This window comes from Oryctolagus cuniculus, chromosome 13 (assembly GCF_051225735.1).
Source record: "Oryctolagus cuniculus isolate XC-2025 breed Fujian yellow rabbit chromosome 13, ASM5122573v1, whole genome shotgun sequence".
Taxonomy (NCBI): domain Eukaryota; kingdom Metazoa; phylum Chordata; class Mammalia; order Lagomorpha; family Leporidae; genus Oryctolagus; species Oryctolagus cuniculus.
The window spans coordinates 64,532,071-64,559,451 of record NC_142879.1 but is presented as its reverse complement, the minus strand read 5'-3'; the positions used below and the strand labels follow the sequence as shown (position 1 = coordinate 64,559,451).

General features: G+C 43.6%; 2 protein-coding genes across 2 annotated transcripts in view; one reads left to right on the top strand and one right to left on the bottom strand.

The window, feature by feature from the left end:
- CATSPERE (catsper channel auxiliary subunit epsilon) overlaps window positions 1-8,129 on the bottom strand; it is a 175,277-nt gene extending 167,148 nt beyond the window's left edge. The window contains exons 1-2 of the mRNA XM_089311658.1: window positions 7,759-8,129; window positions 3,743-3,791 (exon numbers count right to left, since the gene is read on the bottom strand). Of these exons, the coding sequence (XP_089167784.1) occupies window positions 3,743-3,791; window positions 7,759-8,072 (363 nt within the window). The 5' untranslated portion in view covers window positions 8,073-8,129. The remainder of the gene's footprint in view (window positions 1-3,742; window positions 3,792-7,758) is intronic.
- Window positions 8,130-10,728: 2,599 nt separating this feature from the next.
- The window catches only part of ADSS2 (adenylosuccinate synthase 2), a 43,176-nt gene continuing 26,523 nt past the window's right edge, over window positions 10,729-27,381 (top strand). Inside the window, exons 1-2 of the mRNA XM_070055619.2 lie at window positions 10,729-11,056; window positions 26,256-26,358. Coding sequence (XP_069911720.1) covers window positions 10,874-11,056; window positions 26,256-26,358 — 286 coding nt within the window. The 5' untranslated portion in view covers window positions 10,729-10,873. The remainder of the gene's footprint in view (window positions 11,057-26,255; window positions 26,359-27,381) is intronic.

Sequence of the window (27,381 nt, the reverse complement as noted above, 5' to 3'; positions counted from 1 at the left end):
TTTCTGAAGTAATCTATTAAGCATATAGAAGGAGGCTGGTACCTTGGTAGGTTCTGGGATTAAAAAATGAACGACAGTGCTGGTGTTGTGGTACAGCAGATAAAGCCTCCACCTGCAGTGTCAGCGTCCCATACAGGCACCTGTTCGAGTTCTGGCTGCTCCAGTTTCTATCCAGTTCCCTGCTAATGCTCCTGGGAAAGTGGCAGAAGATGGCCCAAGAGCTTGGGCCCCTGCATCCACGTGGGAGACCAAGAGGAATGTCCTGGTTCCTGGCTGCGGCCTGGCCCAGTTCCAGCCATTGCAGCCAACTGGGGAGTGAACCAGTGGATGGGAGATCTGTCTCTCCCTCTCCCTCTCTGTAACTCTGCCTTCCAAATAAATAAATAAGTCTTCCCATTTTTTAATTTATAAATTCATTCTCTTCTTGAAGCATACTGACTAACTTTCTTACACTGTCAGTCTTAGCTTCAGTACTGGTCCCTTTCTTCAAGCCAGAGTTGTAACCCGATTTTACCTTCTTATATTTATTACATGAAAATCATATATATATATATACACACACACATATGTATATATTTGTATGTACAAATACATATATAAATGTCACTTCAGTTTTAAAATTGTAAATGATAATACCAGTTGTTTCATAAGTTTGCTATTATAAGAGTAATGACAGTGTATAAGAAGAAAAATGAGAACAATTAATCAGAAGGTGAAAGTTTAAAACATATAAAGAAAAATATAACAGAGTAAGTATGAGAAATTTTTAAAGCCTTAAATGTAGTGGTAGATTTCATCACATTTTCCTCAAGCTGTAGACAAACCCAAAGTAAAGGTAGTCAGAGACTTGAAAATACAATTTAAAAAGTTGATGATAAATATTTTAAAATACATGCATTATTAAAATTAATCAATATAAAACATATACTTTCTTTCCGTTTAACAAAATTGACTACATATACAAAAATATATTAATCAATCTCAAAGAATTATTATCACATATACCATGATCTTTGAAATCAGCAAAACAAAATTAAAATTTCTCATAAAGTTAAGTAGAAGAAAATGCTTGGCTATCTATAATCTTAAAAAAGTAACAAGGCCGGCGCTGTGGCTCAATAGGCTAATCCTCCGCCTTGTGGTGCCGGCACACCGGGTTCTAGTCCCGGTCGGGGCACCGGATTCTGTCCCGGTTGTCCTTCTTCCAGGCCAGCTCTCTGCTGTGGCCCGGGAGTGCAGTGGAGGATGGCCCAGGTGCTTGGGCCCTGCACCCGCATGGGAGACCAGGAAAAGCACCTGGCTCCTGGCTTCAGATCAGCGCGGTGTGCTGCGGCGGCCATTGGAGGGTGAACCAACGGCAAAGGAAGACCTTTCTATCTGTCTCTCTCTCTCACTGTCCACTCTGCCTGTTAAAAAAAAAAAAAGTAACAAATAAACAAGCAAATCCACATTTCTCAATAATTTAGGGAAGAAGAAATTATAATATAAATCACAAGATATTTATAAATAATAAAAGCAGTTGATATCAAAACTTGTGATATGTTAGATATCTATCAAAGGAAACTTATAGCATTAAATATACACAAAAGAAATAAGATATTTGAAAGTAAATGAACTCAGTTTCAATGAAAGATGACAAGAATTAAGAAAATTCACCAAAGTGAAAGAAAAGTTATAAAAAAAGAGAAAAGATAGAAAAGATAGGAATTTGCTAAAAAAAAAAAGGATAGTACCAAAATGCTCTAGACAACATAATAAAAAAACTCAGTGAGAAGCTAACCCTCAAAATTACAAAATTTAAATGAGTTGGGATAAATCATCAAAAATTACTGGACTCATGTGAGATTAGCATAAGGAAGCAAAAGAAAGCAATATGTTCAACCTAAAAAGAGGTCTCTCAATTAGTCACAGGTATTCAGGAAAGCTATGGCAGGCCAAACTGAAGGACCTACCCTAACTGCAGGGGACTATGCACTTTCCAACTTTTAGCTAAGTACAAGAGGATCAGTTTTATCTGAAAGGACAGGAGGATCCGGGACCTAAAAACTCTAAAACCAATCAGTCAGGGGTAGGTGTTTGGCACAGCAGCTAAGACACTATGATCTTCTGTATATAAAGAGAATTGAAAATGAATCTTGATGTGAATGGAAGGGGAGAGGGAGTGGGAAAGGGGAGGGTTGTGGGTGGGAGGAAGTTATGGGGAGGGGGAGCCTTTGTAATCCATAAGCTGTACTTTGGAAATTTATATTCATTAAATAAAAGTTTAAAAAAAGAAAAAAAAAATAAAGTAACAACATAAAAAAAAAGACACTATGTCCCAGATCAGAATGCTTAGATTGAAGTCCTGGTTTCACTTCCAATTCCAGCTGCCTGCAAATGTGCACCCTGGGAGGCAGGAAATGATGGTTCAAGTATTTGGGTCTCTGCCACCTATGTGGGAGACCTGGATTGAGTTCCACACTCCTGGGTTTTGCCTGGCCCAGTCTTTCAGGTATTTGGTGAGTGAGCCAGCAGATGGAAGATCTCTCTCATTTTTCTCTCTGTACCTTTCAAAAACAAACAAACAAACAAAACAAAACAAAAAAAAACACAGAGGGGCCGATGTTGCGGTACAGTAGGTTAAGCAAGGCTTGTGACATTGGCATTCCATACTGGAGTGCCAGTATGAGTTCGGTTGTTCTGCTTCTGATCCAACTTCCTGCTAATGCTGCCTGAGAAGGCAGTAGAAGATAGACCAATTATTTGAGCCCTTCCAGCCATGTGGGAAACCTGGCTGGAGTTCCTGGCTTCTGGCTTCTGCCTGGCCCAGATATGGCTGTTGTGGCCATTTGGGGAGTGAATCAGCAGATGGAAGATCTCTGTTATTTTGCCTTTCAAAAAATTAAATCTTTAAAAAAACAAAAACTAAAAATAAACCAATCAGCCAAAGATGCCTTCTACTTCAAGGATCTATAGGGAACAGAAACACAGAGAGAAGAAAACTAAATGAGTAGGAAAGTGAAAATAAAGACACAAGAAAGAGAGGCTACTAATGAATAAGGAAATGTATTAGAAAAATATTTGCAAGTCCGGGTAAGCAAAGATTTTTTTCTTAAATAAGATCCACCAAAAGTAAGGTAAAAGTGGGGAGGAAACTGGTTCATCAAAATTCAGCTTTTTCCCCCCAAATTTATTTAGTATCCATGGATAATGTTTAAGGTTAAGTGTTTGAAATCAATACCTGATTAACATATGGAGTAGAATATAGACAGCACTCTCTACATCAACAGAAATAGGTAGAAACTTAAATAGAAAAGGGGCAAAGGCTACAAACAGGCAATTCACAGAAGAATCCTGTGTAACTATGTGAAGAGTGCTCAAAATGTCTAGTCACCAGAGAACTGAAAATCACAATAGCCTATGTAGCAATGAGACTGACTTAAATAAGAGAAAGGGGCAGGCATTCAAAGCCTCTGCCTATGGCACTGGCATCCCATATGGGCACCAGTTCATGTCCCAGTAGCTCCACCTCTGATCCAGATCCCTGCTAATGTCCTGGGAAAGCAATGGAAAGTGGCCCAAGTGCTTGGGCCCCCACACCCTCGTGGAAGACCTGGAAAAAGCTCCTGGACTCAGAGCAGCCCAGCTCTGGTAGTTGCAGCCATTTGGTGAACAAACCAGCAGATGGAGGACCCCTGTTTCTGTCTGTAACTCTGCCTTTCAAATAAATCTTAAAAATTTTTTTAAAGAAGTCAACACTTACAGTACTTCTGGTACTAAAAATGAGATAGTTCGGGCTGTTACTGGAATACCTGTAGAGGAAAAGGCCAAATAAGAATATTAAGACTAATTTCTCCTCCAAATATGAGTCTATACATGATCAGGGCATATTTGGATTGCCAAGAACTTTATCTTTCTGCATAAACCCCTTCCTGGAAAGTGAACACAGGGATAAACTTGAGACCATCAGTAACATCTACCTACCACTCTAGATATGTTAGGTTTTGTGCAATATCTGAAGACAAATGAAATGGGCAGCGAATACTCTTTCTTCTACCTCCCTCCACCCCTCCCTCTGCCTTCCTCACTTCATTTTTGTTAGGATAAAAACTGTTGAAGAATATTGGCTCTAAATCCATTTATAAATTGAATTAAATTTAATAAAAATATTTTTTAGGGGCTGGGACTGTGGCATAGTGGGTAAAGCCACTATTTGCTGTGTAGGCATCCATATCAGCACCAGTTCTAGTCCCAGCTGCTCCACTTCTGATCCAGCTCTCTGCTATGCCCTGGGAAAGCAGCGGAAGATGGCCCAAGTGCTTGTGCCCCTGAACCCAAGTGAGAGACCTGGAAGAAGATCCTGGCTCCTGGTTGGATCAGCCCAGCTTTGGCCATTGTGACCATTTGGAGAGTGAACCAGTGGATGGAAGACTTCTCTCTCTCTGCAACTTCACCTTTCAAATAAATAAATAAATCTTTAAAAAAATAAAAATCCTTTAAAAATAATTTTAAACCAGGGTTTCTTGTCTAGAACACTGAAGGAGAAAGGAAATTTCTGTTAGTCCTTGTCCATTATTGTTTTTTGCTATTACATGGGATTCTAATTTCTGTCTGCGTAATCCCACCTAAAGCAGCACCGTCCAAGAGCAATATAATACAACCCACCTTTCTAACTAAAAACTTTCCAGTATCCACATTAAAAGCACAAGAAGAAACATAGGAAATTATTTCTTCATTCTTACGGTGTGTACTTTCATTGAATTGGTTTCAAGTTGGTGTACAGGCAAGCTCTGGCTGCCTTAACACCTCAACCGAATCCCAGGGATACCAGAAGCCTTTATACATCTCAGTGGGGGGACAAAAAGGGAGACTATGATGGCTGATCATTCAGGAGAGAAAAAAATTAAAAAGCATTAAGGGGAAGATCTAAAATTTTGCACTGGGGTGGTCATTTGGTGAAGCAGTTAAGACTGCTTGGGATGCCTGGATTCCATATCCAATGCCTGGTGCAAGTTTGGCAACATTGCCTCTGATCCAGCATCCTGCTAATGTGAGCTATAAGATGCAGCAGAGGATGGCTCAAATATAGCTGGGTTCGTGTCACCCAAGTGGGAGACCTGGATGGAGTACCTACTTCCTGACTGTAGCCTGGCCCAGCCCTGATAGTTGCATGCATTTGGAGAGTGAATCAGCAGAAGGAAGCTCCTGCTCTCACTCACTCTCTCCCTCCTTTCAAACAAAATTTTAAGAAGTAAAATCCAGAGATCTCTCATTTCCAAAAGGAAAAATAAAATCTTTGTTTTCTCTAACCTCTAATTGAAAGTTACTACTTCCTTCAATCATAGTTCAGGGATTGAGAAGGAGCATGGTGGGGGCAAGAGGCACGGAGTCACTACACAGACCCCGGGAGTCCGGTGAAAGTGGGGTCAGAGGTGAGCAGCCCGCAGACTCGTTTATTTCAGTTGGTACAGCAGCTTAAATAGCCAAGGCAGCCAATCCAGTCAATTGCCCTAACCAATCACAGCCTGTTGCCAGGCAGTAACCAAAGCCATCCAATCACAGCCTGTTGCCAAGCAGTATCCAAAGCCATCCAATCACAGCCTATTGCCAGGCAGGCTCCATTGCCAGGAGGGTTTCGAAGCCATTCCTGAGTAACTGATGCTTGCTTGCCAGCGGCCATCTTGGCATGGCCTTCTCATTCCACCACAGTTACTACTTCCTTCAATCATAGATCAGGGATTGAGAAACTATGCCCTGTGAGTCAAATTCCACAGGTTGTCATACTTTTATTGGCACACAGCCACACCCATTTGTCCACCATTGTTGGTGTGTGCTGTCTCCTCCTAGGACAGATTTGAGTAGCTGTAACATAAATGGCATTGTCTGAAAAGCCTAAAAGATTTACTGTCTGGTCTCTTGTAGAAACGTTTGGTGACTTGGGGTGTTCAACATAACAAAAGCTTATAAATGGGTTCAGGGGCTGTCCTTAGGAACATCAGGTGTCACTATTTATCGATCCATTGCTTGCTTGTGCTAAGAACTCTAACCATACTCCTATCATTGCAGCCAAGCCTCACAACAACCCTATGGTTCATTATCTTCGTTGCTGGGGTCAGTGCTGTGGCCACACAGGTTAAGCCACTTGAGCACCAGTTCAACTCCTGGCTGCTCCACATCCAATCCAGCTCCCCCGTTATGCACCTGGGAACCTGGGAAGGCAGCAACAGATGGCCCAGGTGCTTGGGCTCCTGCCACCCACATAGGAGACCCAGGTGGAATTCCAGGATCCTGGTTTTGGCCTTTCGGCCATTTGGGGAGTGAACCAGCAGATGGAAGACTGCTCACTCTTTCTGTCTACCCACTCCTCTGCCTCTGGAACTCTGCCTTTCAAATGAACAAATCTTTTTTAAAAATTATCTTCATTATCCAGAAGACAAAATGAACTTAACAAAATTCTGTCAAAATGCAACATTTTTGCTCTTACTCATTACTTCATTGACTCATTTATTTATTTGAAAGGCAGAGAGACAGAGAGAGGAAGAGGCACAGAAAGAAAGTAAGAGGGAGTGGGGAGCCTGTGTGTGTGAGAGAGACAGACAAACAGACAGAGAGACAAACCTTCCATTAGCTGACTCACTCCCCAAATGGCCTCAACAGCCAAGCTGAAGCCAGGAACCCATCCTAGTTTCCCACATCAGTGGCAGGTGGCTGAGCATTTGGGCCATCATGTGCACATTAGCAGGAAGTTGGTTTGGGAGTGGTGTAGCCATGCCTCCAACCACTACTCTTGATATTACATGCTGGTGCAGCAAATGGCAGTGAAACCCACTGTACCACAATGCTGGTTCCTATTATTACTTTTTATTTGATCTCTTCTTTCCAATGAGATGTCTCTTCCCTCTGAAACCACTACCATGGTTTGATTTATTAGTATTCTTAACCTTTTATGTTACAGGCAATGATTATCAGTATGGTGAAAACAGAATATTCATAGGATGTGATTTTTCTGGTTAATCATCTGTGTTTTAACATATAGTGAAAAATATTTCTAAAATTGCAATATATATTTATTTATTTAAGAGGCAAAGGGACAGACAGAAAGACCTGTCATCCTTGGTTCACTCCCCAAATACCCACAAGGGCCAGGGCTGGGTCATTTCCAAGCCAGCAGTGCAGAATTCAGGTCTGTCGCGTGGATGGCGGGATCTAACTACTTGAGCCATTACCTGCTGCCTCCCAGATTCTGTATTAGCAGGAGGCTGGAATGGGGAGCAGAGCTAGTACTTGAACCCCAGGCGCTCCTGTATGGGATGTGCCAGTACAAGTGCAGGCAGTATTAACCACTGAGCCAAAAGCCGGCCATCTAAAACAATTCCATACCCTTTGCAACGCTGCCAGCACTACATACTGAACAACAGTCAAATTTGCCTGGTGAATCTTCCAGAACTTGGAGCACGTTAGTTACCCCCATCGTCAACGCACCTTCCATTTGCACGGTGGTTATGTTTTAGAAAGCAACTACCCGGCCTAGGCTGCTGGTTCCCCCTAGCTGCCTTGGGATAGTGCCTCCTCCCTGCCCACTGCGAGAGGCTTCCTGGTTCCCATTCACTATTCTCCTCTAGGGCCCAGGGGTCCCGCAGCGGGAAAGCAGAATCCCTAAGGGCTCTTGGCGTGCCAGGGCCCCGCAACACCAACGCCCCGCAACACCCTCTGGCACGAGGACTGCCAGGGCGAGCGGGCCGTGGACTCACGGGGCGCGGGAACGGGGTGTCTCTCTACCTCCACAAGGCCCAGCCACAGCAGCTCAGCCACGACAGCAGCACAGCCACTCCCGGGGTCGCCATGGCACCGGATCCACCTCGGCCCAACGGCCTCGCCAGTGCCCGTTGGGCTCCGCGCGGTGCTGGGGCTGCGGACTGCACAGGCGCGCCAGGGCAGGGGCACGTGTCCAGCCGCGCGAGGAAGTGTGCGGAGGCCGGACGGCTGGCGGGAGCGCGCAAGTGTAAACCAGGTTTGCGGAAAGGCGTGACTCTGGCGTCTTCTGAGTGTAGGTTTTCGCCCAGTTCTTCCCGAGACTCCAGCACCACTGCCATAGCAAAGGCGTTCCTGTAGAGCGTGCCAGGGAGCAAAGCGTGCTGCCACAGACTTCTGAAGGGAGCAGAGCTGAAGAGTAATGCGTTGCTTATTGAGCACCTACTGCATGCTCAACACTGGGCACTTGCTACAATCTGCTGTGACCTGGGAAAGCAGTAGAAGGTGGCCCAAGTCCTTGGGCCCCTGCACCCGCGTGGGAGACCCAGAGGAAGCTCCTGGCTCCTGGCTTCAGACTGGAACAGCTCTGATCGTTGTGACCAATTGGGGAGTGAACCAGTGGACACCTCTCTCTCTCTCTCTCTCTCTCTCTCTCTCTGCCTCTCCTTCTCTTCTGTGTAACTCTTTCAAGTAAAATAAATAAATCTTAAAAAAAAATACTGAAACGCCTTGAAAGATCATTAGAGAATGTGGTGTCGTATATGATTTGGGAGACACTACATATGACACGATTCTATTCCCACCTTTTCCCAAGCAATTTTTATCTTAATGAGATGTGTAGTTAATTTCTGTGCAACTGAAAGGGTCAACAGTAGACATACTCTATAATCTAGCACTGAAAGGCACTTAGAAGTAATGAGTAGGCTATTCAGTAAGGGACTGGGCTCTGGGCTCTGTCTAGGTACCAATTCACAGCCCACTGCATCAAGTTACCTAGCTTTTATTAAAATGTTTTGTAATGTTTATTTTTATGTACTTCAAAGGCAGAATGAGAGAGAGAGAGAGAGACAGAAAGAGAGAGAGAGAGAAAGAAGTATCTTTCATCTACCCATATACTTCCCAAATGATCATAACAGTGAGAGCTGGGCCAGGCCAAACGTAGGAGGCAGGAACTCTCTCTGGGTCTCCCACGTGGGTGGGCAGGGGATCAAGCTCTGGAAGCATCATCTGCTACCTCTCAGGATACATTAGTAGGAAGCTGGATTGGAAGAACAACAGCTGGGACTCCAACTGGCACTCTAATGTGGGATATAGGTGTCCCAAGAAGTTGCTTAACCAGCTGTGCAACAGCACCCGCCTCCATTTTTTAATTAAAAACACATTGACTTGAAAACAAAACAAAACAAAAATTATTTATTTGGAAAGTTGAAAGGGAGGGAGGCAGGGGGAGGAGAGAGAGAGAATTTCCTCTAGTGGTTTATTCCTCAAATACCTACAATATCTGGGGCTGCAGCAGGCTGAAACCAGCACCCTGGCACTCAACGCAGGTCTCTCACATGGGCGCTAGCACAAGCACCTGCACCATCACTTGCTGCCTTCCAGGAACCACGTTAGCAGTGAGGCGGGCTGGGAAGCTAAGCCAGGCACTCAGATATGGAATGTGGGCATCGCAAACAGCATCTTTACTGCTGCTCCAAATGCCTACCTAGCGACCTCGCTTTCATCCTGCAAAATAAGGATAAGATAGTATCACCTACCGTATCTGCAAGGTTGTGAGGAATTCAGAATTTCATCATAGTACAGGAGCACTTGAAGAAGCTCGTGGAAAATGTGTTATGAAAAAACTATGCAAGGATTTCAAAATTTTTTGCGCCATCATAAACTAGCGCTTTACCTCCATTTTTCTATGACCTTACTGGTGTACTCTCATCTGTACATAATTAACAGATAATTCCTTCCTCTCGGAGCCTGAGCCTTTATCACTAACGTGTAGCATAAGAAGGGTAAGGGCTCTACTTGATCTCTAGATTTCCTGAGCTAATATCCTGTGCCTTACTTTTGAGTTTGCCCTTTTTTTTTTTTTTATTTTTTATTTTTTATTTTTTTGACAGGCAGAGTGGACAGTGAGAGAGAGAGACAGAGAGAAAGGTCTTCCTTTGCCGTTGGTTCACCCTCCAATGGCCGCCGCGGCCGGCGCGCTGCGGCCGGCGCACCGCGCTGATCCGATGGCAGGAGCCAGGAGCCAGGTGCTTTTCCTGGTCTCCCATGGGGTGCAGGGCCCAAGCACCTGGGCCATCCTCCACTGCACTCCCTGGCCACAGCAGAGGGCTGGCCTGGAAGAGGGGCAACCGGGACAGAATCCGGCGCCCCGACCGGGACTAGAACCCGGTGTGCCGGCGCCGCTAGGCGGAGGATTAGCCTAGTGAGCCGCGGCGCCGGCCGAGTTTGCCCTTTTTGACCTGTGCCTCCATCTCTGCTCTTACTGTGGAATTTTACTTTCCATCCCTGAAGGTACACGTTCTCATTTCTTGTTTGCATTTTAAAATCGCACCTTTTTCATTCTATGTACAGTATCTCAGCCCTTAATAGAAATCAATCTTTTAAAACAAAAACGAACGTTTCCAGAGACGGAAACCGGCAGATGGCAGACACCGGGACACCGGGGCACGGGACTACGGCGCCGCAGCCCAGAGCGCTGCATGCCGGGAGCTGTAGTCCGACGCACCTCCGCGCCTCTGAAGTTTGAAAGCGGGAGGACGGGGGAGTGGGCGGGGCGTTGGAGGTGAAGCGCGACTGAAGCCCCGCCCCTGCCCCTTCCGCTCGCGGGGTCCGCGCTGGAGTGGCGCGCCTGGCCGCGGAAGGGGCGCGGCCTCGGCCCCGGGGTGGCGGGCTTGTTGTGCGGGTGGTGCTGCCGAGGTTGGCCTGCGCGGGGCAGTCGTGGTCGCCCCGTGAGCGGGCCGCGGCGGAGAGCGGGGCGGGGCCTGGCTGGAGGGTGGCGGCCCGGCGGGGCGGGGGCGGGGGCGGGGCCGGCCTCTGGCTCCTTCTTCCTCCGCATGTGGCTGGCGGCCGCAGAGCGGTTTAGTTCGCGCACTCCTCGTTGGCCGCGTCCCCTTCGGGCTGTCCTCGCCGCCTCAGCGGAGCCATGGCGTTCGCCGAGACCAACCCGGCAGCATCCTCCCTGCCCAACGGCGACTGCGGCCGGCCCAGGGCGCAGCCGGGAGGCAATCGGGTGACGGTGGTGCTCGGCGCGCAGTGGGGTGACGAAGGCAAAGGGAAGGTGGTGGATCTGCTGGCGCAGGACGCCGACATCGTGTGCCGCTGCCAGGTAAGGCGGCGCGGCTCTGACCGCGAAGCCGGGCCCGGGAGCCGCGGCTTCCTGGCCGCTGGGCTTCTGGTGCCCGGGAACTCGGGCCCAGAACCCAGATCTGCCGGCCAAAAAGGAGGTGTCACCTTGAGGTTCTCTGCTCTTGCTGTGAGCTGCGGCGACAAGCAGAAATGGCGGGAGGTCAGGGACACCCCCCCCCCCAACCTGGAGTCTCGGGTGAAGCTCTGGGTGGCTCTGGAGGACAATGCGGCTGACGGGGGATCTTCGATAGACGCGCGGTGCCTGGGAGTTGCAGATTTCGGTGTGGGGACCGGTGCCCGGTTCGGAGACTGGGGCCGGGCGCGGGGTGGGATGCGGTCGGAGTTTGAGGAGCTACCGCCCGAGGCCTGCTCCCGACTCCGGGCGGGGACGGGGCGGGAACCAGGCGCGGCCGCAGAACCTGCCCATCACCCACCCATCCAGGGCGGCCAAGTGGGAGTGGATTTTTTCCAAAATGCCCTGAAATCCAGACTCACCGTTGCCCCACCTGCAGGCCCCGGCAGTGCCGAGTGCTGCCTTCTCAGGTCTACTTTGTTGACATCAGAACCCACCTTCTGGGCTTTGGACTGTTAAAGGGCCCTGTGGGGTTTTGTTTACGTTTGCAGGAGAGATTCTTTACTCTGTGTTCCCAGAAGAAGGGAATCCCCGCTCTGTTACAAAGTGAGGCAAGGAAATACATGGATGTCACATCGGGCATTTGGAACTGTTTACAGTGTCACAGTCACATCGAAAGTTCCCTTCAGGGAAACCGAGTGGTAATGCACTTCCTACCGGGAGACACGTGGTTTTCAGCGTTAAGTTTTCTTCCTATTTGTCGTTCCTCTTGAAGCAGCCTGGTGGCTAGACCTTTGGAAAGGCCCTCAGTTAACCAGCCCCAATTTCAAAATCAGAAATCGATGAGAAATCCTTTTCTGAAACCAAATGTAATCTTTGGAATTAACTATAGCCTTTGTAGGTTGCACTCGTTTTTCTTGTAGAATATTCCTGGCACACTAGGAGGAGATGGTGCTGCAGGTGAGGAAACAAGTCCGGAGGGCGGCGGGATGGGAACCTTTACCTGGAATCGAACACCATTTGAACGTGCAGAAACAAGCAAGTCACAGAGTGTGCAAAGCGAAACAGAAGCAAGCTCTGCCTCCCCCAACTTGATTGTCCTGCTTGTAGAAATCTCCTCTGCAGGTTTCCTGGCTAGGATGGCTGTTGCACCGAGTGGATAAGCCTCCCTCCCTTTCAGCCTTGTTTCCTCTGCCCCTCTGGCAACACACTTGTTCTACCTCCACACTTGGGCACCCCCAGAGGTGTTGCCCTGAATTCCTGCCATGCTGCTGCCCCTTTTGTCTTCAAATCAGATCTGACCATGCTGTGGTGAAAGACTTATTCAGAGGAACCTGAGGTCTCTTTGTTTCCTCTCTGTCATCTCCTTCACCTAGATGGTAGCATTCATGTAGGGCTCAGTTAAGGGCTCTAAGGTTTGGGGAAATGTAACCACTGTAGCATTTATTCTAAAAGAATTAGGAGGGCCGGCACTGTGGTGCAGCAGGCAGAGTTGCTGCCTGCATCAACGCGGTCCCATATGGGCACCAGTTTGAGTCTTGGCTGCTCCTCTTCCCATCCAGCTCTCTGCTAATGGGCCTAGGAAAGCAGTAGAAGATGGCCCAAGTGTTTGGGCTCCTGCACCCACATGGGAAACCCAGATGAAGCCCCTAGTTCCTGGCTTCAGCCTGGCTCAGCACTGGGGTTACAGCTTCTAAGGAGAGAACCAGCAGATGGAAAATCTCTCTCTCTCTCTCTCTCTCTCTCTCTCTGTGTGTGTGTGTATGTGTCTTCCTACCTTTCTGTAACTCCGCCTTTCAAAATAAATAATTTAAAAAAAAGATTCAATTCCTTTGAAAACTACAAGAATTAGTTTGTAGTTTGGAGAAGGTGTCTATTATCAAAGTAGTGTTGAGGAGTTACAGACCACGCTATTCTGATGCCCCGGGAAGACTGATTAACTGAGAAGGAACCAAGTTTAGCGTTACTATGCTAGCTAATGGCCAGGTGTTGGCCGTAGTGCATGAGATGCTGTGTGGGACGTCAGAGTGCCTGGGTTCCAGTCCTAACACGACTCCAGGTTACAGCTGCTTGCTAATGAACATCTTGTGGGTGCCAGGTGATTCAAATAGTTGAGTCACTGCCGCCATGTGAAAGACCTGGGTTGAGTTTCTGGCTTTCAGCTTGAACCTGGCCCAGCCTTGGCTGTTGCAGGCTATTGTGCATACCTGTGGATGGGAGATCTCTCTTTGTTTCTGTGTCTCTCTGCCTTTCAAATAAGTAAGAATAAAATAAAATGTTATCTAACAGTGGAGAAAAAAATGATCAGACTTGGTAGTAAACTTTGCTCACCTTCAAACTTTTGATTTAATTATTTCCTTATATTATCTTTATATTATTGCAGTGCTTTTTTACAAAAAAAGATTTATTTTATGTATTTGAAAAGCAGAGTTACGAAGAGAGAGGAGAGACAGATCATCTATCCACTGGTTCACTCCCCAAATGGCCACAATGACCAGGGCTGGGCAAAGCTGAAGCCAGCAGCCAGGAGATTCATCTGGGTCTCTCCAGGGACCCAAGCTCTTGGGCCATCTTCTGCTGTTTTCCCAGGGGCATTAGCAGGGAGCTGGATCTGAAGTGGAGTAGCCGGGACTCGAACCTGGGTCTATATGGGATGCTGGTGCTGCAGGCCATGGCTTAACCTGCTGTGCAGTGCTTTGTAAAAATTATGTTTATTTTTATTTGAAAGGCAGAGAGAGAGAGAGCGAGAGAGCTTCCACCTGCTGATTCACTTCCCAGATGCCCACAACAACTGCGGCTGGGTTAGTCCAAAGACAGGAGCTAGGAACTCTGTCCAGGTCTCCCACATGGGTAACACAAGCAAGTACCTGAGCCATTGTCTGCTGCCTCCCAGTGTGTATAATAGCAGGAAGCTGGATCTGAAGCAGAGTCAGGATTGGATCGCAGGCACATTGCTATGGGATGTGGGTGCCCTGAGGGGCAGCTTAACTTGTATCCTAACACTCAGCCCCTATAGTGCCTGATACATGTTCATGATTAGGATTCTTGTTACTCTTATTAGCAACAAATAATTAAGTAACATATATTTAAGCATAAAGGTTACTTCAAAAGTTTATGGCATTTGCTTAATGAAATTCTTCTAGGTTACAAAATTGAAGAATACAGATTGTTCAAATTCTTTGTGAAGGTAGATAGCTGAGGAAAGTCAATGTTGGGCAAGATAGTTTGAGCTTGGGTTGCTTTGATGTTTCAAGTTTTGCATATTACTGAAAATATATCTTTTGATAGGGTTATATACCATAAACTCAAGTTTCTACAGCATTGTTTCTCCAGAAGTGGTATACATATTATGTATTAATGTATCCATGTTTCAACAGTGGAATCATAAAATAATTTTTTTTCCAATATAAAGTCTAGTTATAAAAAGAAAAACGGGGGATGGCCCTGTTGTGTGGCCTCTGACATCCCATATGGGTGCCAGTTTGTGTCCGAGCTACACCCCTTCCAATCCAACTCTCTGCTATGGCCCGGGATAGCAGAAGATGGCCCAAGTCCTTGGGACCCTGCACCCTTGTGGGTGGCCCAAAAGAAGCTCCTGGCTCCTGGCTTCAGATTGGCCCAGCTCTGGCTGTTGTGGCCATTTGGGGAGTGAACCAGTGGATGGAAGACCTCTCTGTCTCTCCCTCCCTCTGTCCCTCTCTCTCTTTCTCTCTGTAACTCTGTCTCTCAAATAAATAATAAATCTTTAAAAATGGTACTGCATTTAACTATGTGTTCTTGTTATAAACTCTGTATTCTAATATGTAAGATGCCTTTCTGGATGCAAAGAATAGATGCAAAGCTAATGACATTTTCATCATTCTAGCACTTAGGCCTATGTCCTTCAGAGTCAGGATTTATGAAGGGTTGTTCATCACTTGGTAGGTACCCCAGATCCATAAATAGGTGTGCAGGACTTGGATCAAAGGACAAATACTGATGGGTTAATTTTAAATCAATGTATCTTTTAAGAAAAAGGGAAGAGGTTAGTATAGGACCAACTCCAGATATAGATCATTTATCCCAGAAGCACATATTGAGTATCTACAGGAAACTACTGAAGTTCAAAAGCTGAACAGGGCAGTGTTTATGCCCACGGGGAGCTCATAGTCTCCTGGACAACTGCTAACTGCTGTAAACAAGTATGGCCAGGGTGGGGATGGAGGAGGGCACTTCTCACCAGGTTAAAGTCTAGGAACAGGAAGGCCCCTTTCTGGCAGCACAAAAGTAGTTTTGTTAGGAAGCTGATGAGTGTTTGTTTTTCCCCTCAGGTACTCTCAAAGTAAAATACTATGCTTTGCTTCTTATATTTTGTTGAATAGAAACTAAATAGACATTTGAATGATGGCAATTTGTACCAGGACTTAAACAGGGGCCTGTTTTATGTTCTTGGAGAAGGAGAGCTTGATGATCTTGGTTATAAAGGATAGGCATAAGATTGCCTAGAACAATATTGCCTTTTGTTTGTTTTTTCCAGGATATTAAAGTCAACATAAGGAGAAAATTTTAGCTAAAATCAATGTTAAAGGAATGTCCATCCTATTTCTTGCTATATATAAAAGCTTGCCATAAAACTGAACACATGAAAGCATGTTACTAATATGTAGCTAGATGCTGGATCTACTGAAGGCTCTGAAGCCCTGTAGTAAGTGATAAGGAGGTGTAAAAGACCTATCAGCAGCAAACTGAGCCTTTCTTCTTGAGACAGAAAAGGTGAAAGAAAGGAATTAACTTTAGTATTAGTTAAGGTTCTGAATTTGTACAGCTGAGATTACCTTCCCAACCACTTCTCATAATGTGCAGATGGTCGAGAATTAACATTTAAGATACACCATCCTGCCAGGTTTTTAGTGATTGTTATTCAGTGTTTCCTGATTGTCAGGGTAGCTTATATAGTTTATAGTAGCCCCCTGAATACATAGTATTTGCCACTTTTTGAGGCACTTGGTTAAATCTTGTTCTCATTGATTATTGTGCTTTTCCTACTAGAATGTAAATTTTCTCAAAGCATGCTTGTTCCCTTTTTAGGTTTTCTTCCTTGGCAAATGCTTGTTGGGTGGCTAGATTATCTCTAGAAATTTCTTTGAAATCAGTATTTTAATCCTTTCCTGTGAATTATCTTCACATCTCTCTGGACAAGTTAAGTGACTGTTGGTATAAATTTAAGGAGGCGTGGTCACCTTGTATTAGCATGTTACTTAGTGTTTTCACTAGTATTTGTTTTACATTGTGTCTTGTGTCCACAGGCTTTAGTTGATCTTATATATCTCTTCTATCTATGAGAAAGTAGGTGATACCTTGTATCTCTTTCATGTATCCCCTTGGCATATTTTTTTGAATACCATAAATTTTAGTAAACAGTTTTTCTCTGCTGAGGATAATAGATTTCAGAGTTTGGTCACTCAGTGAGGATGCCCCAAATTATTCACACTTAAGTTTATTGTATTATCTATGCGATAAACCATCATTTATTTTTGAGGCATGAATTTTTAAATTATCTGAGAGCATCGCAGTGGCATCTGATCCAAATTTTGTTTTGTTTTTATTGGGAAAGAGTGGGTTCATTGGGTATTTTCTAGTATTTCTATGAAATACTGTTGCCTAGAACAAATCTGCAGTTGATCAGTAAATTGATCTGTACTTCATAGCTGACTTACCATTACTGGATACAGATCCTGCTATATTATCTCTTGAGGACTATGTCAGATTTTTAATGCCAGATTAGTGTGGATGAGTCACATACTGAAAAGTGAGGATTGGTAATTATTAGAATACTTTTCCCAGTAGAAAAGGGGACATTGAAGTATTTACTGCCTAGTAAAATGAGGAAAAGAACAGTAAATTTAAGGATGTTCCCATGGTTACTGTAGTTTTAGGTAGGAGGGGTTTTTCACCTTCATCAATCCAGCCTTTAAATATATTTAATTCAATTAAACATGATTCTTTTTTTTTTTTAAAAAAGTACCTTTAAATTTCTAAAAATGGGATTTTTTTTGTATCAGTCTATAAAAATCTTTTTTAAAAGCAAAGATTGTATTAATGTTAAAAAACTGTCTTTTGACTTGATCTGTAGTTCAAGAAGTGCGTAACATCATTGGTTTATATACTTTTTATGTTGTGTTGCATATCTCATTCTCCCATATATAACTTTGGTTTAGTGAAAGTTTGATCCTTGGAGTCTTCTTAATTAGGAACCCAAGATCCTTCAAGGCAATGCCCCTTTCCACTTTCATTGTACGAAGTTGTTTCATAATGACCATTTAAAATTCAGGGTACCCAAGGTTTTCATCTTTTGTGACACTTATTTGCGTATGAAACTGAAGGTAACCATAAGGTAAGGTAAAGCAGGTGTGTTTCAGCCTTTAAAAGGCAGCTGAGCAGTGCACCAGGATGTCTTTGCTAAAAAGAAATTTAGATACCCAGTATATGTTTGCTATCTGGTGTGTCTGGTTACTGCTGAACAGCTTAATTCAATCGACCTGCTGGTAGTAACTTAACCTGCTCTACTTTGGAATCATTAAGTTAATTGCTGCTATATGTATGTTTTCTTAGAAGAACAGCCCTCTTTGTTTATAAGTACCTGGTTGCTGTGTGGTCACAAGTGCCTTAGTTTTGGTGAATAGGGACATGTTTATCTGGAAAGGGGCTATATGGGTCTTAACCATCTTTACCAAGAAAGCAACACAGGAAATTGGCATTGACTGAAAAGATTGTTAAGTTTTTAAGAAGCTTGACAACTCTAGACAAGAAACAGCAACCCATTTTAGGTTGAGGAATTAGTTCAAGGGCGAGGCAGTGCTGTTCTCTGCTGTAATCCATGGCGGTAATCCCAACTTCCTGATTGATGTTCGTTTTGAGCTTGATGATGACACTGTTCATTACAGTGCAGTACTCAGAGCAAAAAAGAAAAAGAGGAAGTCACAGACCATTTTAGAGGCCTCATTAAGTGGCCTGAGAAATGCCTTTGGGCTATGTGCTTGAAATTACTGGCCGTTAACACTTGGGCCTCTACTGTTGCAGGAAAAGAGACACCATTGTTTCATGTTATGGTGCTGTCAAGAGGTCATTCTCTGTGTTCATCTACACTAGTGCAGCAGAAAGAAAACACTTGGAGTGAAGAGGAGAGTGGTTTGGGAAGGAGAAGGCCAAATAGCCAACCAAGTTACGATTTAAGAATCACTTTGGCAGGGCCTGTGTTGTGGTGTAGCAGGTAAAGCCATCACCTGTGATGCTGGCATCCCATATGATTGCCATTGCATGTTCTGGTTGCTCCACTTCTGATACAGCTCCCTGCTAATGGCCTGGGAAAGTGGAGGAAGATGACCCAAGTTCTTGGGCCACTGCCACCCACATGGGAGGCCCAGATGAAGCTCCTGCCTCCTGGCTTCAGCCTGACCCAGCACTGGCTATTGTGGCCATCTGGGAATGAACCAGTGGATGGAAGAGCTCTTTCTCTGTGTCTCTTGATCTCCCTCTGTCTCTGTAACTCTGACTTCCAGGTAAATAAATAAATCTTAAAAAAAAAAAAGGATCACTTTGAAAGATTAATGTCATTTTGTTTTAAACTTTTTTTAAAACATCCTATCGCCTTTTGAAGCTTCTTAGTTAGAAACGTACATATATTATCATTTCCTGATCTGAAATTAACATTGTTTGTTTTTATGGTACATGATGTGAACTCAGACACCCAGGTGTATACATTGTATTCTTTTTTTTTCTTTTTATTTATTTTTTATTTTTTTGACAGGCAGAGTAGACAGTGAGAGAGAGAGACAGAGAGAAAGGTCTTCCTTTGCCGTTGGTTCACCCTCCAATGGCCGCCGCGGCCGCGCTGATCCGATGGCAGGAGCCAGGTGCTTTTCCTGGTCTCCCATGGGGTGCAGGGCCCAAGGACTTGGGCCATCCTCCACTGCACTCCCTGGCCACAGCAGAGAGCTGGCCTGGAAGAGGGGCAACCGGGACAGAATCCGGCGCCCCGACAGGGACTAGAACCTGGTGTGCCGGCGCCGCAGGCGGAGGATTAGCCTATTGAGCTGTGGTGCCGGCCACATTGTGTTCTGTAATGAGTTTGTTTTGGTGATTGTATGAACTCTTCACACTTTGGGGGAAAATTTTTTTTTTTTTAACATTTAATTAATTTCTTTGAAAGGCAGAATTTACAGAGAGAGAGGGAGAGGCAGAGAGAGAAAGCTGGTTCTCTCCCTAAATGGCGTCAACTGCTGGAGCTGGGCTGGTCCAAAGCCAGAAGCCAGGAACTTCTTCCAAATTTCCTACATGGGTGGCAGGGGTACAGATACTTGGGCCATCTTCTGCTGCTTTCCCAGACACATTAGCAAGGAGCTGCATTGGAAGCAGTGCAGCCATGATACTAACTCCCATTAGGGATGCTGGCACTGCAGGCAGCAGCTTTACCTGCTATGCCGCAGTGCCAGCCCTAAGGAATGATGTTAAGCAAACTGAGGATTGATTTGCAATAAGAGCATATTGGCCAGGGCTTAGGTAGCCGAAGACCAAAGCTGCTCCTGGTATCTCAACAGAAGAGCTGGCAGCTTTTCTTTTTAGGATGTTTCCATTAGGTGAAAGGGATCTCTCTCCAACCCTTGCTTTCTTCATACTTGCAACTTCCCAAGAGAGAGGAGCTGATTGATTTGTTCAGCCTGGATCCATCACTTGGGGGTGGGCAGAGGGGGACGATTACTTGATTTGCAAAGTAAGAGGGGCAGAGCATATAGAAGCTGTAACTGACCTGGAGTGAATTTCACATAGGAGAATACAGTATAAAGAAACATTTCTTCTGGGTCGTTATTATTGTAAATTGTTTTTCAGTAATCTAGTAACTGTAGGTCTCTAGTGCTTTTATGGAGGAAGAATGTTACATGATTTTGTTCTGCTTGTTTTAATTTCCATCGTAATGTTCCAGTGTGTTTTATAGCCTGATGATGGGATACATTTTTCCTGCTCATTAAGGAGCTTCCCTTCCCTTCCCTTCCCTTCCCTTCCCTTCCCTTCCCTTCCCTTCCCTTCCCTTCCCTTCCCTTCCCGACAGGCAGAGTAGACAGAGAGAGAGAGAGAGAGAAAGAAAGGTCTTCCTTTGCCGTTGGTTCACTCTCCAATGGCTGCTGTGGCTGGCGCACCGCGCTCATCCGAAGCCAGGAGCCAGGTGCTTCTCCTAGTCTCCAGTGCGGATGCAGGGCCCAAGCACTTGGGCCATCCTCCACTGCATCCCGGGCCACAGCAGAGAGCTGGCCTGGAAGAGGGGCAACCGGAACAGAATCCGGCGCCCCGACTGGGACTAGAACTCAGTGTGTCGGCGCCGCAGGCGGCAGATTAGCCTAATGAGCCACGGCGCCGGCCATACTTACTATTTTCTTTATAAGAATAGCAGTCAAAGAGAATTGGTAAAATATATACCGTACTAAGGCATGTTTTGTGACAGTGATGAGAGCTAATTGAATTTTCTTGCATATATTTATTCTACACATTAATACAGTTGCATTTATTCTTGGTATTTAAGAGCATTATATATGTTTTTGCTCAAAGAAGCTTGCCACGGTAACATGCAACTATTTTTGGACTCACATTGTTTCTTGGGAATTTTGGTGGAATATATTTCAAAATTAAAAGTATTGAAAAATGATGACATTGAGAATCATTAAGAAATATTTTTTGTTGATGCAATCATTTCAGAAACAATGTTAGCTATTCCACAGCTCTTTGCATAACTAATTACCTATATTCTTATTTTTTATTTAAATAATGTAGAACACACAGCTGTGGTAATTGAAAGTATCTGTTAGGGGCAGGCATTTGGAGCAGTAGTTATTATACTGCTGCTTATAACACCTGCATCCCACACCAGAGTACCTGGGTTTGAGTCCCAGCTCTGCTTCCAATCTACTTCCTGCTAATGCACACCCTGTGAGGCAGCAGGTGGTGGCTCACGTAATTGGGTTCCTGTCACCAACTTGGGCAGTTGTGGGTATTTGGGGAATGAGTAAGAGTGGAAGATCTTTCACTGTATGTCTTTTTCTCTCTGCCTTTCAAACAAAATTCAAATAAATAAATAAATAAATGCCACCTAAGTGACCTAAGTGATACTGGGATTCTAAGTGTTAGCAGTTTAGCAAAACAGTGAGATGTAGTTACATATAAATAAATACCAATGTGAGTGCATGACTGGTGCTACTTTTTTTCTTTGGATACTTATCAAAGTTCCTTTGGGGAAAATTGAGCAGGGGATAGTGTGTCTCTGTTAAAAGCAGAATAATAACAATAACAAAGTATCTCTCAACATTTAGTGCTCCCTGGGTCTCCCAAGTGGTACTTAAGAGAATCATTAAACATGATTAACCAAGCATGCCTTGCTGTGGCCCAGCCTGGCACACACTGTGTAGGGGTGCCCATATGGGAAACAGCTTCTTCTGCCCTTAAAAGTTCGTAGGTGGGAGAGTGGGGTGCTCGTATTTGAAACCTTCTCATTTTTGCTGTCTGCTAATAAAATGTGCCCTCTCTTTGGAGCAGTGTAAATCTGTGTTTAAGGACATTGCCTGAGCTTCCAGAATGACTTCTGTGTACTGTATTCCATATGATCTCTCAGTATTTTAGATCAGCATCCAAATAGGCACTTCAAATATGAAGCTGTGTCCATTGCATTCTGTGAAATACGACGGGATAGTAAAACTTAGTTTAGATGTAGATGACCTCATCCAGCAACTCCATGAGAGTGGCTCAGTCTCCACTCCAGCCCCTTTCGCACAGTGTTTCAAAATTAGAAGTTATAGCCCAGTTCCCCCACAGGGTACAAGGAACCAGATACAAGCACTGATCTCTTCTCCCCTGAATCCTTGATAGAATAATGTAGGGTTCTTCTGGTTATGTTAGTGTATGTGTAAAAATGATCTTACGCAAATTAGGACACTTACTTTGAAGTTTTACACCAAAAGATATAGAGGAGGTTGTTTTTTACATTAAAAAAAGATGGATTTTTTTTTAAAAAAATTTGTTTACTTATTTTGAAAGTCAGAGTTACAGACAAAGAGGGAGAGACAGAGAGATCTCCCATCCACTGATTGACTTCACAGATGCCTGCAATGGTCAGTGCTGGCCCAGGCTGAAGCCCGGAGCGAGGCGCTTCCTCCAGGTCTCCCATGTGGGCCATCTCCTCTACTTTACCAGACCATTAGCAGGAAGCTGGATCAGAAGTGGAACATTTGGGACAAGAACCAGTGCCCAGCTGGGATGCCAGCATCGAAAGCAATGGCTTTACCCACTATGTCACAACACCAGCTCCTAAATGATGGATTTTTTAAAAAAGATTTATTTATTTATTTGAAATTCAGAGTTACACAGAGAAAGGAGAGGCAGAGGGAGAGAGAAAGAGGTCTTCCATCTGCTGGTTCCCTCCTCAGTTGGCTGCAATGGCGGAGCCGTGCTGATCCGAAGCAGGAGCCAGGAGCTTCTTCCGGGTCTCCTATGTGGGTGCAGCGGCCAAAGACTTGGGCCATCTTACTGCTTTCCCAGGCCATAGCAGAAAACTGGATTGGAAGTGGAGCAGCCGGGTCTTGAACCGGCGCCCATATGGGATGCTGGCACTGCAGGTGGTGGTTGTACCTGCTATACCACAGCACTGGCCCCCTAAATCATAGATTTTTAAAGATTGTTTTTATTTAGATAATGATACACGCAGGATTGATTGTTTCAAAGTACCAATACTTTATAACAATTTAGTAAAAATTGTAACAAGTTAGAAATAATTATAGCTGGTGCTGTGGCTCAATAGGCTAATCCTCCGCCTTGCGGCGCCGGCACACCGGCTTCTAGTCCCAGTCGGGGTGCCAGATTCTGTCCTGGTTGCCCCTCTTACAGGCCAGCTCTCTACTGTGGCCCGGGAGTGCAGTGGAGGATGGCCCGAGTACTTGGGCCCTGCACCCCATGGGAGACCAGGAGAAGCACCTGACTCCTGCCATTGGATCAGTGCGGTGCGCTGGCCGTGGCGGCCATTGGAGGGTGAACCAATGGAAAAAGGAAGACCTTTCTCTCTGTCTCTCTCTCACTGTCCACTCTGCCTGTCAAAAAAAAAAAAAAAAAAAAAAAGAAATAATTAGAATTACAGCATTTTTCTGAGAACTCAAGAAATTTTGATGAGCTTCATAATCTTAAAAGATTGTGATGCAGTGGGTTAAGCATTGTCTGTGATGTCCGCGTCCTTTTTGAGTGTTGGTTTGGGTCTGGGCCTGCTCCACTTCTAATCCAGCTCCCTCCTAATGGCCTGGGAAAGCAGCAAAAAATGACTCAAGTATTTGGGCCCTTGCACCCATGTGGGAGACATGGATGGAGTTTCTGGCTCCTGCTTTTGGCCTGACTCAGTTGTGGCCATTTAGGGAGTGAACCAGCAGATGGAAGACCTCTCTCTCCCTGCTCTTTCTCTGTAACTCTGCCTTTCAAATAAATAAATCTTTTTGTTTTTATTTAAGATTTATTTATTTATTTAAAAGGCAGCATTACAGAGAGCAGAGAGGGAGAGGTTTTTTCCACCCACTGGTTCACTCCCCAGATGGCTGCAACAGCCGGAGCTGTGGTGCTGATATGAAACCAGGAGCCCTGCTTCCTCCGGGTCTCCCATGTTGGTGCAGGAGCCCTAGGACTTGGGCCATCATCTACCGCTCTTCCAGGCCATATAGCAGAGTATTGGATCGGAAGTGGAGCAGCCGGGTCTCGAACCAGCACCCATATCGTATGCCGGCACTGCCTGCAGCAGCTTTACCTGCTACACCACAGTGCCAGCCCCAGAAAATCTTTTTTTTCTTTAAACATTTTTCCTGAAAGTTTGAGAGATAGTTCCTAAGTTACAAAAATAATTGTGATAAAAGGGCTAGTATAGGCACAAAAAGAAAGAGAAACTAAAATATAATTAAGATTTGTTTTCTTATTTTAAAAATGCTAAGTTAAAATAAGTCTTTTTTGTTGTGTAATATATGTTTTATGAGTCTGTCAGAGTTGGTGATAAAGTTGTACAAGTGTGAAATAAAAAAGATTCTTCCATCTGCTTGTTAAAAGATGTATGGCAACAGTGTTAATGGCAAAAAATTGGAAACAACCCAAATGCTTCTCACTATGGGACCACTTTAATAAATTAATAAATGCGTACATCCAAAGGAATACAATACACCTATTAAAAGAATGAGTGTATGTTTTTATATGCATAAGTTACTTCAGAAAGGATAGCAAGAACTTGTGGTAACTGGTTGCCCTGTAGCAAGAGTGAGAATGACTTGACAGTTTTACTGTGCATGTCTCTGGGCCCTTTGCAGTCTGTGTCGTGTGCCGGAATTTCCTATTAAAAAACAAATAGTAAAAAAAAATTTCACCTGTTTCCTTGCTGCTTTCAGATGAAGCTAGTGTTGCCTCTGTCTTCCTTTGTTTTGCTACACACATCTGTTATCTTTTAGACTACAGACTGCTATTGTTAAAGTTTTTTTTTTTAAGTACATACATTAGTCTTCAAACATTGCAAAACATGGTAGACCCAGGCCTTTGCTTTTTGAAGTTTTTTTTAAGCAGGAACTGTTTGTTCTGGCACATTTGTGAACTCATGATTGTGATGACTTGGTAAAAACATTATTCAAACATTCATTGTCAAATTCCTTGTGATTGTGAAACTAGTCATTCTTAAAGTTTTTAAATGTTGCAAATATATTCCTAGCTTGTTTACTTTTAAAAGTTTAATAATGTGTAGAAATTTGCAAATATGTAATAATTGGTTGAATGCATTTTTCCCATGCTTCCTAAACTTAGAAATTAGGAAAATTATCTAGTCACTTATATTCCATTCTTTTATATCTAATTTTTAAAAAATTCTTTATTTCTTTATTTGGAAGGCTGAGTGATAGAAGTAGAATTAGAAGTAGAGGGAGAGACAGAGAGATCTTCAATCTGCTGATTCACTTCTCAAGTGCCCACAACTGCTGGGGGTTGGACAGGCTAAAGTCGGGAGACAAGAACTCCATTGAGATCTCCTACCTGGGTGGCAGGGGCCAAACTACTTGGGCCATCATTTGATTTTTATACTTTGACTTCACATTTTACTTTGTATTTACCGTGTAGGAAAAGCTTCATAAGTAAAAATTCCACTGTTGGTTTAGCATATGATTTTCAGTGTTAGGGTTTTCCAGCATACTTTATCCAAACAAGAGCAGATTCTAGGGAATCCATCACTAACCAAACTCACAAGATTGAATTATAAAGTCTCGTGATAACCAGTATTTTGAGGAAATTTTTTGGGTTACCTAATTGTTGAGTTCCAATAAAGATACAGATAACAAATCACAGAGTTATTTGACACACTTTTAGTACAATGGAAATTCTAAGATTATTTATATTGAATTACAGTGACTGGATAGATTGTTCTTTTCTGTCATAGAGATTTTTCTTGTTATTTGATAGATAAGAGAGAAAGAGCTCCCACCTGCTAGTTTACTCCCCAAATGCCCACAGCAGCTGGGGCTGGGCTGAGGAACTCACCTTGGGCCTCCCACATGAATGGTAGGAACCAGTTATTCGAGCCCTGGTCACTGCCTCCCAGGGTGTGCATTAGCAGGAAGCTGCAGTCAGCAAGCAGCCCCAGACACTCTACTGTGGGATGCGGGCGTACTAATTGGTATCTAAGTGCTAGGCCAAATGCCCACCCCAGATATTTTTGAGGGGGAGATAGTTAAAATATTAATTCATTAGATTGCTATACATACTACATAGTGCCAAAGACAAAGAAACTAACTGCTCTCTGTGCTTTTATTCTTTTTTTTTTTTTTCTATTTTAAAAAGGGATCTGATGTTCTGTCCTGTTCTCCAATTTTCAGATTCTTTCAGGTTAATCACTCAAGGTTACCACAGCAGGGAAAGGAGGAAGCCAGCCAAATTATTTAAAGTCTTTACAAAGAATCAGTATACATGGCAAATATCTTTAAATTATATTGTGATTTTATCAGGAAAGCATTAATTTACTTTGGATGGAGATACGTTACTGTAATATTTGTTGTCTGGCTCAATTTTTCCCCATCTTGTATTTCAGGGAGGAAATAATGCGGGCCATACAGTTGTTGTAGATTCTGTGGAATATGATTTTCATCTTTTACCCAGTGGCATAATTAACCCAAACGTTACTGCCTTCATTGGTAAGTACTGTTAACTGTTGGGATCTGCCCTGCCCCATGATAATGACATTAATTTTTCATCATCAAAACTGATTTCTTCTCTTACTAACCTAATGGTTCATTGATTCCTTATTAATTTCGACCATGGTAGCTTCTGGAATAGACCTAATGGATTATTTGTAAGTCTTTCAGATGTTTTAGTAGTAATCCTTTTTATAGAATAATTACTAGGAAATTAGGTTGTAAAAACTGTTACACAAAATGTTCAGTGAAGTATGTCTTTCCCTCACTTTCCTCTAGGAAATAATTACTTTGTGATCATTGACAATATATATATATATATATATATATATAATTAGATCATCAAATCAGCTTTCTAAATAATTTTAACTGACTCACAGAAATATAAGAGGCTTGTGGACTGATTCTTAATCCTTAAAATATGTGATATAATTAATATTTTTATTCTACTTTTTAAAGATGCTAGTTTCAACCTACTAAGTTGATTTTGTGACCACTAGTAGGGTGTGATTCCCCAAAACAAATCTGCTGTGACCAGGTTCAATTTGCCTGAGAACTGTAAAACTAGTTTCTTTCATAACATGTTTCACTAAACTTCAGAACAGTTTCAGATTATGCTGCATGTAATTTTGTGTTCTATAGTCTATGTATTATATTATATATTTGAATTATATAAGGACTTCAAAAAGTTCATGAGAAATGGAATTAAAAGATAAGTTTATTTCGGTGTAAAAATTTTTTGAAATCCATGCATATGAGGGGTCTTCAAAAACTTTCTGAAACTACATATTATTGAAAAATCATGCATGTATTTCAAAATTTTTAATACCAAAACAAACTTATCTTTTATTTCTATTTTTCTATGAACTTTTGATGTACCCTCATACTGATGTTTAAAAATTGTAATCATTTCTGTGGGAACTGATAAACCAGAATGTCAACTATTGAAGTACTTCATTCTTCTATTCTCTTTCTTTAAAGATTTATTTATTTATTTGAAAGGCAGAGTTACAGAGAGGTAGA